The sequence below is a fragment of the Aptenodytes forsteri genome, unplaced genomic scaffold (genome assembly GCF_000699145.1).
Source record: "Aptenodytes forsteri isolate BGI_AS27 unplaced genomic scaffold, ASM69914v1 Scaffold81, whole genome shotgun sequence".
In the NCBI taxonomy this organism is placed as follows: domain Eukaryota; kingdom Metazoa; phylum Chordata; class Aves; order Sphenisciformes; family Spheniscidae; genus Aptenodytes; species Aptenodytes forsteri.
The window spans coordinates 4869840-4880530 of NW_008795259.1; the positions used below are offsets into that span (position 1 = coordinate 4869840).

At 43.1% G+C, this 10691-nt stretch overlaps 1 protein-coding gene across 1 annotated transcript in view; it reads right to left on the minus strand.

Moving 5' to 3' along the window:
• Positions 1 to 8195, minus strand: part of SERPINB5 (serpin family B member 5) — a 10348-nt gene extending 2153 nt beyond the window's left edge. The window contains exons 1-5 of the mRNA XM_009279205.1: positions 8022 to 8195; positions 5289 to 5426; positions 4109 to 4226; positions 2554 to 2696; positions 918 to 1085 (exon numbers count right to left, since the gene is read on the minus strand). Coding sequence (XP_009277480.1) covers positions 918 to 1085; positions 2554 to 2696; positions 4109 to 4226; positions 5289 to 5426; positions 8022 to 8195 — 741 coding nt within the window. The remainder of the gene's footprint in view (positions 1 to 917; positions 1086 to 2553; positions 2697 to 4108; positions 4227 to 5288; positions 5427 to 8021) is intronic.
• Positions 8196 to 10691: the final 2496 nt, after the last annotated feature.

The window sequence follows — 10691 nt, forward strand, 5'->3', positions numbered from 1 at the left end:
GCAACCAACACCCCCAGGTCCTTCTCTGCTGGGCAGCTTTCCAGCCACTCTTCCCCAAGCCTGTAGCGCTGCATGGGGTTGTTGTGGCCGAAGGGCAGGACCCGGCACTTGGCCTTGTTGAATGTCATACAGTTGGCCTCAACCCATCGATCCAGCCTGTTCAGATCCCTCTGCAGAGCCTTCCTACCCTCAAGCAGATCGACACTCCTGGCCAACTTGGTGTCATCTGCAAACTTACTGAGGGTGCACTCAATCCCCTCATTCAGGTCATTGATAAAGATATTAAACAGAACTGGCCCCAATACTGATCCCTGGGGAACACCACTTGTGACTGGCCATCAACTGGATTTAACTCCATTCACCACAACTCTTTGGGCCTGGCCGTCCAGCCAGCTTTTTAGCCAGCAAAGAGTATGTAAGAAGAGAATTGTAACAAGAGAAGTGTAAGACCTTAGTAAAATAAATCATAGATACATGTCAACTGAAAAAAATGAGGACACCAGAGTAAATACTGTCAGCACTACTGAGTACCCAGTAAGCATGACTTTAAGCACTTTACTATAGCAAGAACAAAAATCTTAAGATGCAAATTATTTTGGGGATCCAGATTTTCAAATTGATGCAGATTCCTGAGGTACATCATGGGCACCTTCTGCGCTTTACAATGTCTTCTGTGCACACCCTATCTAAAACAAAATCTTGTTCACAAGCTCACACTTGGCCACAGTGCAAACAATGATGTCACAAATATGAGGTCAGGAACAGAGAAGCAGAATGAGAAGCTAAATTCACACGAAACTTACTTTTTGTTTCCTTCTATATAGCGTCTAAATAACAAAACCTTCCATAAGCATATGGCATTATAAGCGGACTGTTTCCAAGGGAAGCATCATACCAATTCTATTTTTTTCTCTCACCTGCTCCAGGCCAGTGGTCTCATCTTCAATCTCTTTGGGCAGCAGAATGAGCATGCTTATATGTTTGTTAAGGCATGGAAGCTCAAGGATGGCAACATTTAATTCTTTTACATAGCCCAGGCAAAAAGTAGCTTCCAGATTCATCATTTGCACTGGTTTAGTTTCAGTCTGCAAAACACAGAAGAAACAATCTAGCATTCCTTTTAATTCACAAATAAGATGGTGAGAGAGAAAAGTTTGTAAGCTTGCATGGAAGTGGTACATTGAGTTACCATCAGAGAATTTGTTGGCTTTCATAGGTAATGAAACCAGCTGTAAGAGACCCTGTTGGCTTTTTACAGTAAGCAGCTTTCCAAAGAAAAGTGGAACAGAATTCTACTTAATACAACAGCAACGTACCGGGGATGCACCTTAAAAGAGAAATTTACCTAGTATCAGTGGCCCTTTGTGCCTGTTTCACTGAGTGCTACAAACTACACTGTCTACAGGGCATTTTCATGCCAGTGTCAAGCACTGAGCACATCTCAACAGTGAAGGTCAAGCTGTTCATACGAATAATTGATATTTTGGTTCAGGAGCTGAAACAGAATAAGAAGGAATTTCAGGCTTACCTAAAGCCCTATGTCTTTGCTTTTCATGAATGAAGCAAAACAAAACAAAACTCTTCCCTTCATAGGGAAGATTTACAAACTGTTCTGTTCACCTGGAAACTCATTTAAAATTCAAATTCAGTAGAAAAATGTTACTTTAGAAAAAAAAAACCTTGAGATGTTTCACTTAAAAATTTTAGTGTTGATTGTATAATTTAAAAAACTTTTTTAGCTGAAACTGTTGGCTGATGTGGTAATTTATGAGTATTTTCAGTGAACCTGAAATTCCAACTTTTCTCATGCACATATATGTGTATGTATGTATATATTTGGAGTATAATCTCTTTATCTCATAAATGTTGCCCAGCTTTGTATCTTGGTTTAAAGATGACTGTCTGGTCACAATATTCATCACTGGTCACAGATTCCTGAAGGCAACAGCCACGGGTGCTGCACCCACTCGGACCTCGTGGCTAAGCAGGGCTGGTACGCAGAGGGCTGCAGTCCTGAGCCTGACTGGAAAGAGGGAGATCGATGGGACACCATCCCTGAAGAGGAAAGCACAGGGCCAGGCACCTAAGTGGTATTCAGAGAGACCCCACAGGTGTAGATGTTTCACTAGCTCTGTGACCACAAGAAATGCAATGTTTTGTGCTTCACCCCTGCTGGTTTTGGGATGCAGCCTCTGGTACAGGCTGTAACCTCTTGGAAGAAGCTACCCATGAGAATGTGCATATCCTTGCAGGCAATGGCTGTTTCTGATCACTTGTACTCAGCTCCTGTTGTCTAAATATACTAACAGGACAGTCTGTTTTCACACTGGGCCTTTGAAAGATGGATGTGAAAGCACCAGCAAAGTTTTAAAACAACACGACAAGCAAACTGGTTTAGGGACCCTTGCAACAGCACATAGGTTTAGACAGAGTCTAAGAATGCCATGGTAATAATAAACATTTCTCATTTTCTCTTGTTGGGATTTTCTTAGCTCAAAGTTTGCATTTTCTTGAGTGGTAACAGTACTCTTTTTTTTTTTCTTCAGAACATACCTTGTTGACTTTAAAAGGACATTCTTTGATCTCTGCCTCTGGGAACTTCTTCATCCAGTTTGTGACAAAATAAGCTGCATTAACTAGGAGGATCTGAGTCTGGTCACTTACACTATCCTCATTCAAAATATTCTCCATTTTGCCTGTGAACAGGTTTAAGATGGTTGTTAATACAACAATACATTATCAGTATATCAATTGCTTCAACTGAACATGGAAACATTTCACTGAATTAAAAAATTTGTGTCCTGCACCTCACAGGTAAAAGATTTTAATTCTAATGGAAAATTCCAAAAAGAAGCACTTACTTAAAATTGCAGCTTAATGTTTGAAATGGGATTTGGGATCAAGACAGATCTTCCAAATGACACGTTTTCTTGGCTTATATAGCATGGAATCAAAAATGTCTACTGCTTTTGTTCAGTACCTTAAAGAAGGTACTGAATTTTCAGTTGAAATTCAACAGGTGTAAGCGAAAAAGCATTTGTCATTTGGAGAGCAAGACTTAAAGGGAAGTTCTAGATTAGCAGCTACTCATTTCTAGCCTGATACATGAGAATAAAATAACCAGAATAACAAAAAATGCTGTTCTGATTACGGGTTCATAACCAAATACTGCTACAGACTTCAAAAAATATATGGAAATGTTGTGTCCCCCCTCGCTCTGTTTTAGACCTGTTCAAGCACTGCCATAAAAGACACTGAATTCAGAGCACTAGGGAGGCAAGTCCTGCCTTCATGCACGAATTGCACAGGCAGGGCAAGGTGCTTCCACAGGGGCACCCTGTGCCAGCCTGGGAAGGACCAGACTCATGCACCCATGTTTTCATATTTGTACCACACGAGGGCAACAGGCAGCAACCGACCCCAGAGCTACCGCTGCACAGGCTGCAAACAGCCTCTGTTATGGGCGCTGCGTGCCCGCATAGGCCAGGGCTGGACCTCTGCCCCCCACAGACTGGGCAGGCTCTGCCCGGGGACCCTCACGGTCACTGATGTGCATCTCCTGTGACTCGGCCCGGCGGTTGGTGGCTCAGCGGTACTGCGGGAAAAGTGCCCGCAGCCCCGTTTCTACAGGAAGGCAAATAAAAATGCACATCTGCTTGTGGCACCCTTGCTGGCAAAAGCAGCTGAGCTGAGCTATTAATTAACAGCCTGAAATTCAGAGTCCAGCAAGTACTTCCCATTACAATAAAACTTTTAAAGGAAACCAGGGCCTGGGTTCGGTGTATCGATGTCAGATGTTTGTGAAGCTCCACAGCCAGGAGCTGTCATTCTCCCAAACCGTCCTGCTGCAGTCAAATGTGAGCAGCTTTCCCCAAAGCTAATACAAGGTCAGTCTCACGTTTCCACCTTCAGAAATGTTGCAGTAGTAACGTTAGTGATTTCAAAACAGGCTGATGTTGCTGAACCTCACGAATCCAAATAGTAGGTCTAGTCCCATTGCTTTCACTATGTATTTACTTCTAAAAGCATTAGTAAAGAGGTGTCACGAGGACAAAGATCTTTTTCTCCAAAGAGGCAAACAGCATCCCCAAGGTTAAGCTGTACTCACCATCAGTTAGCTCTGAAAGAGATTTGTTGATCTTCTGTCGGGTTTCCTCAGTTTTGCCTTTGAACTCCACTAATTCCAGTTCAGATGGAAAAGGCCTCTTTGTGGAGTTGACAAAGTCCTGAAAGACACAAGGCACCAAAGTCATCCTTGGTTAAATGCCATCCACCCAACGGCTCTTTACAGAGCCTGCAACATCAGCATCCTGAGTTTCACCATGGGGTACTTGGGGAGTTTATTATGATGGACAGCTATTAAACAACAGCGGTGACAACCAGGTTGCGCAGCTGCATTCGGCACATCGCTCCCAAGTTTGTCTTCAGCCCAGTGGTGTTACATCAGCAGCTAAAGTAACTTTGGTATTGCAAGAGTGACCACGTTGCCAGAGTTTGAAAGGATAAAACAACCCTCAGTCCGGGCCTGGGTAAGAGAGAGGACTGAGATAAAGGCCACAGGGTGCTCACATCATGTCTGTCCTCACCAGATGAGACATTTATTGCTGCGGATGGGTATTGGCCTTTGCTGTAGCAGAGGCTGAACAGCACGCAATCTGATTATAGCATCATTTAAGCATGTTGAGTTTTCTGAAACATCACTTTTAGGCTGCTGTTGTCCTTGCTTGGGGCCCTGTTCCAAAGCAACTTGAGGAAAAAAAAAAACCACAACATTTTTCTCAGTTATTTGCAAGGTCCATAAGTTATAAGGCCAAATACCACCTTCCTCGCTTGTGTTGTTTCAATAGCCAGGCTTCTGCCTCCTCAGACAGATTAAGAAAAATACAGTTTATGCAGTAATTATTTGGGTGTGTGAACTGGACACAGGCTTGCACCACCAACCTTTTTTAAAACTCCTTTTCACTCATACTTACAATGCAAAGACCTTGATGTGGCATAGAAGCTATGTTGCATTCAAAACCTACTGAGCTACTGACCTAAAGCATATTAATGAAAGAATTAGAAGTGTTGTAATAGTTGCATAGCTTGGGGTCAAGCAGCACACTCATCCATCCTCCTACAAACTTTTATGGCAGCAGAGAATATTACGTTGTTCATCATCTGAGTCTAGTCAAGTAACAGCCAAAAGTGAGAGAATTTATTTTAAATAACATTGCAGTCTGACACCATAACCTGTCAACACGCTGGCCAAGCAATTCATAGCACCAGGGCTTTTCTGCAATACTTACTGTGGTAGGATTAAGAGACTTGTCTACAAAGAGCCGTTTGACCATTTTTAGTGCAAAGAAAGAGCTGAGTTTGGAAACGTCTGAAGTTACTGTTTGAAACCCAAAAGAAACATCTTTGACATCTTGTAAATGGAGTACCTGTTAAATGAACATAATAAAATACTAAGCATCTTTTTTATTACTATTATCTAAACATGCCTAATAGCTTAGCAAAAAAATAATGCTAGTTTGTGACCAGAGCTGTGGCTTTTCGTATTTAAGCTAACAACAGAGCCTCTCACTGTTGTTACTCAAAAATCATTTATTAATTTTACATACTCCCTCACATAAATCTAGAAACCTGATCCTACCAGAACTTTAACCAAAAGCATTTCTTTCCTGTGAGCAGTCCAAAGAAATCAAAAGAGGTGTTCATGCTGGTGATGTGGCTTAGTCAATTAAAACTCTGTAGTATGGATTTGTAATGTTTTCACCAAACCTACATTCCTGTCCAAAAACCTGGAGCTTTTAAGCCAGAAAAATGAGGGTCCCAGTTAGTCTCCTTTCTAGAAGTGGGCTACACCTTTAAAAATGCTTAACAGATCATCAAGTTTTCTGATTGCTGTAACTGATACATGGCATCACATGACATTTCAGCAAAAATTGATCAGATAGATAACTACGCCTGTTTCGGTAGACAAAGTATGAGCTGGAGGTAGGGCTGCTGACCCACACCTGGCCACATCCCAGCTCCTGGGAATGACAAATCCAGTTCTAGGAAGTGTTCGGGTGACCTAAAACTCGCTGCTTTCAGGCACCAGAGGTGAGAGGTTACTGCTGGTTTTGTTTGAAAATAACCCTGTAAATATGAATTGAACTTCTAATGCCTTCATATTACAGGGTCTTTGATGGTGCCTGTTTCATTACAGGCAGCCTGCCCGACCCTCCTCACCTGTCTCAAACTCATGCATGGGGCATAGCAGGCGCTAGCGACCTTCTTTCCCTTTGTCCCTCACTCTTGCTCTTTCTCCCTGAACACATCGTACCTTCACAGACACAACAAATTGCTGCTCTGCCTTAGCCACCCCTCCGTGTCCTCCCCTCTCCTTGCTCAGTGGGAGCAGAAGAAAATAAGCTCCCAAGGACACAGCACCAGCACAGCTCTCATAGCCAAACTCCACAGTCATTTCCTCAGAAACAACTTTCTTAACGTACTTCCTTTCCCTCCAACAGTCTTATTTCTTAGCATGTTAAGTGCAGAAAGCTTCTGTGCCTGGAGACTATGTTTGGGGAGAAAGCTACGCTGCTGCAATTTCTCTACCTGGGAGAGCTTTTGGCACAAGTTTGTTAACTGGTATTCCAGAGTAAGACTGCCAGTCTGGCTCCTTTTGTATCTAGTATTTAAAACCCAAGCACGAACTCAGGGACAGGCAGAAGCTAGGATAGACATGGAAAATAGGAGATATTACACTAAAAAACATACCAAGTTCTCCTTAGTATCTGTAGTCAGCACTTTTTATGTACCACTTGGGAAATATGAAACATAAATGCGCTTGTGTAACAGAGCTCCATTTGTGGATGTGTATGTTAACTTATTATGGGATGGTTCAAAGGAAATTGCAGACACAAGTGAAAACAAAATTGAGGGCAGGTTAGTATTTTGAACTCTCCCATCAGAAAGACAACACTTGAATTTTGAAAGGGTGAGGAAGCTGCAGGGTGTCATTTAAATTAAAAAAAAAAAAAAAATCTAGAGTTAATCTTTAATTTTTCTTTTAATTTGGAAATGTTGGAAAAATCTGCAATACCTAGAAGATCTTCATGGCTATATTGCTGTGCAGCTCTGCGAATAGCACAAGATTCATTGTAATCTGTGGCATGAGTAGGGGCACAGGAGGCTGCGCTCGGGGGTACCTGCAGTGAATGAGGAAGTACAGGGAGGAATTCCCAAAGGAGGGAAAATATATTCAAATATGTAGAACATCCCTCAGAGCCAGGTGATAATCAGCATATAAATGCATACTGAATTTTCTTCTCATCCACCTTTAGGTAACTGCAGAAACCATGGGCACCCTCACTGGGATAAAAAGTAACTACACAAATCTCTGCGTACACAGAGGCAGCAGAAGAGGCTGCAAGGCTGCCTCCCTGCACCACAGAGTGAGCTTGATAAACTGATTGCATCATGACTGCCATGCTGCACCATGGTGTTGGAAACCCCTTGAACACCATGAGCTGCTTGTAATGAGAAACGTGGTTGAAGTTGTGCCCTCTTCTACTGCATCAGCCTCCTCTTAGCGGTATTGCGGGAGAAAGGGGAAATGTAAGTGACAGGGCTGCTAAGTATACTTGCTGTTGACAGATAATGGCAAAATTATTTCCAATTCTATAAAGCTTAGGCATTCTTGAATAATGAAAAAAACAATTATCCAGAAAATGCAGTGATCTTGACTGTGACTTGCAGCCACAATCAACACTATGCTAAAAGGAGACAAGGCTTTAATGCAGCTGTTGAGGACTCTGCCGTGTTCCCTTCCACCTTGAGAAATCTTTTTCTTTATGCCAGATTTTCAACCTCTTTTGCTGTGTGGGGCCATGGAGTGTGGAACCGTTCAGGAATTTTGGATGGATGGTTTGCAGCCTGGCTTACAAGGGAACCAGATATCCAGTAGAATATTAACAAGAATAAATAAGAAAGCCACCTCCGACAGCCATATAATTTTGCAGCCACAGAACAGGATGCTGACAGCTTACCTGTTTTATTTGGTCTGCAGTATCACCTTTCGTAGCTTTATATGCCAGAGCCAGAGACGTTGAAGTACACAGTGGGGCAAAAATAATATTGGCTGTTTTGTCCTTCTCGCATAGTTTTTTGAATATATCAACTGCAAAGGCAGTGTTCGCTACTTGCAGAGCATCCATTGTCATCCTGGAACAGAAAAGGGAAAAGAGAGATGACTCAGAGTGTAATTCTAGCTCCTGCTGTGGTGGGGCTGGGTCAGAGCACTGAAGGAGGCTGGACACCAGCATGGGGACTGGGCAGCTTGAACCTTCTGGGAGAGGAGAGGAGAGGAGAGGAGAGGAGTGGAGAGGAGAGGAGAGGAGTGGAGAGGAGAGGAGAGGAGTGGAGAGGAGAGGAGAGGAGTGGAGAGGAGAGGAGAGGAGAGGAGTGGAGAGGAGAGGAGAGGAGTGGAGAGGAGAGGAGAGGAGAGGAGAGGAGTGGAGAGGAGAGGAGAGGAGAGGAGTGGAGAGGAGAGGAGAGGAGTGGAGAGGAGAGGAGAGGAGAGGAGAGGAGAGGAGAGGAGTGGAGAGGAGAGGAGAGGAGAGGAGAGGAGTGGAGAGGAGAGGAGAGGAGAGGAGTGGAGAGGAGAGGAGAGGAGAGGAGTGGAGAGGAGAGGAGAGGAGAGGAGAGGAGAGGGCCTGACCGGAGAGGGCCTGACCAAGCCCACTCGGCTTCAGAGCACACTGGCAGTGCCTGAGGAGCAGGGAAGGTCTCATCCATGTCCAACCAAGCAAATGCGAGTGGCTCAGTGACAGCCATCATCTTCAAGTGGTGGCAATGCCACCTGTTACATGGAGCTAGTATTACCAGAAGCACTTGGGGAAATCTGGGTAGGTCAGGGTGACCCATGCATATTGGGTCAAATTGGATCACATATTAATTTAATCTGGGTTTAGCTGATACTCTTAAAATGTGCCAACTTACAAGGTACTTTGCCTTTGCCTCCTGGCTCTCAGAGAGGCCTTTAATAGTCTCATAATCTTTCCTGTCTCTTGCTTCACGGCTAATTGTTCATTAAAGCTTTAGCTTTGGTACATGTCCTTCCTCTAAGGGATGATTCCCCATTGTCCCTAGCCTTGCTAGAAGTCTCCAGAAAGCTGTCTGGTCCTGTAGGTTGAGATTGTCCTAGAAACTTAAAGGAGGCCTCCTAAATAAATACTGCTGTGTGCCCACTCATCACTTACACTGTTTTAACTGCAAATATTTTCCTAGCCATTCTTAGTAACTGCAATTGCCACAGGGCTGTTAGATGATCTGTGCAGTCAGGAATGGGAAGGGTGGTGCCCAAGAGACAGTTGCTGCAGTCCATGCTCTGGGAAAGCCCAGAGAGTATTCCCATCTTCCAGACTGCTTTCACATACCTGAAATTGCACTTTGGTGTAAGCACATTTGTGTAGATTCAAGCTAACAAGGGTGAACCACAGAATTTCAGTCAATAGCACAAGTCTGGCTTTAGACCAGCAAGCACACAGAAGACAACCCCTTTGGCATAGTGAATTTGACACTGCTCTGCCCCCAGTATCTCATATCCCTAAAAAAAAGGCAATCTGTTAAAATTGGTGTTAAACAGCTCCATCAAAGCTATTGACAGAGACAGAAAGGAAATGGAAAAGATGAATATTGGGAGAGACTTCAAAACGCATAAGATTTCACACAGAACCTAAAAGGTGTCTCCAGCATTTGCTGTCTCCAGGAAAAATGGCAAAATAGTGGAATAAATATGGTGTGGAGGGGTGATTTTAAAAGGTGTGTTCTTATCCAGACACATACCTATCTACATTTGCATTTCAGGCTCTGACACTAAAGATCTAGGTGTCTGATTTTATCCTATTATGAAAAGGAAAGTCAGTTATTTCTTACATTGGTAGGAGGTTTGCTAATCTTTTGAGAAACACCTTAAGGACAGGGATTTCTCTCCATTTGGAGAGAATGTGTGGGCACACAGCAGTCTCAAACATTTACTTATCTAGTTCATACCATTTGCATCCTAGCCAGGAAAGATCTCACTGGGTGAGAGCAGAAAGGTATGAGAAGACAGAAAGGGGAAGAGGGAACATATGTGCAGGGAACTGTCTCCAGCAAGGTACCTTTCTTGACCGTTCACTTTCATCCTGGTTTGGAAAGGCGTTTTGAATTAGAACAATCTCCTATTTGAGTGCATGTGCCATACTGCCCAAACTTAGCTGAACATCTGACACCATTGTACAGAGACGCTGTGGAGCAGTTGTGGTACTTGACAGTAGTGAATGACTCCCAGATAATCTGTGGTATTTATACATTTTTATGGGAGTAACAGAATGGGTGCATAATTTGCCTGCGACATGGTAGAGAAAAGACTTTGATTTACTTGTAAGGCCTGTTTCATTAGAGAAGGCCTTTTACAAAATAAATGTCTTTATTTTTATTTTAATTAACTTATACATGTTCTTGGATCTATTTGGTAAGGCAACTGTTTTATTTGGCAACTGGTTTGTTTTGGGCTAAAAGACACTGTATAAAAGGTTACTGAAATGCATTGCACAATCTAATTAAGTAAAAAAAAAAAAGATACTGGCATAAACCCAAGGTTTTTTAAATCTGTATTTAAAAAGCACACCCAACCAGCTCTGCGCTCTCACAAAATGTTGGTGGCATATCACTCT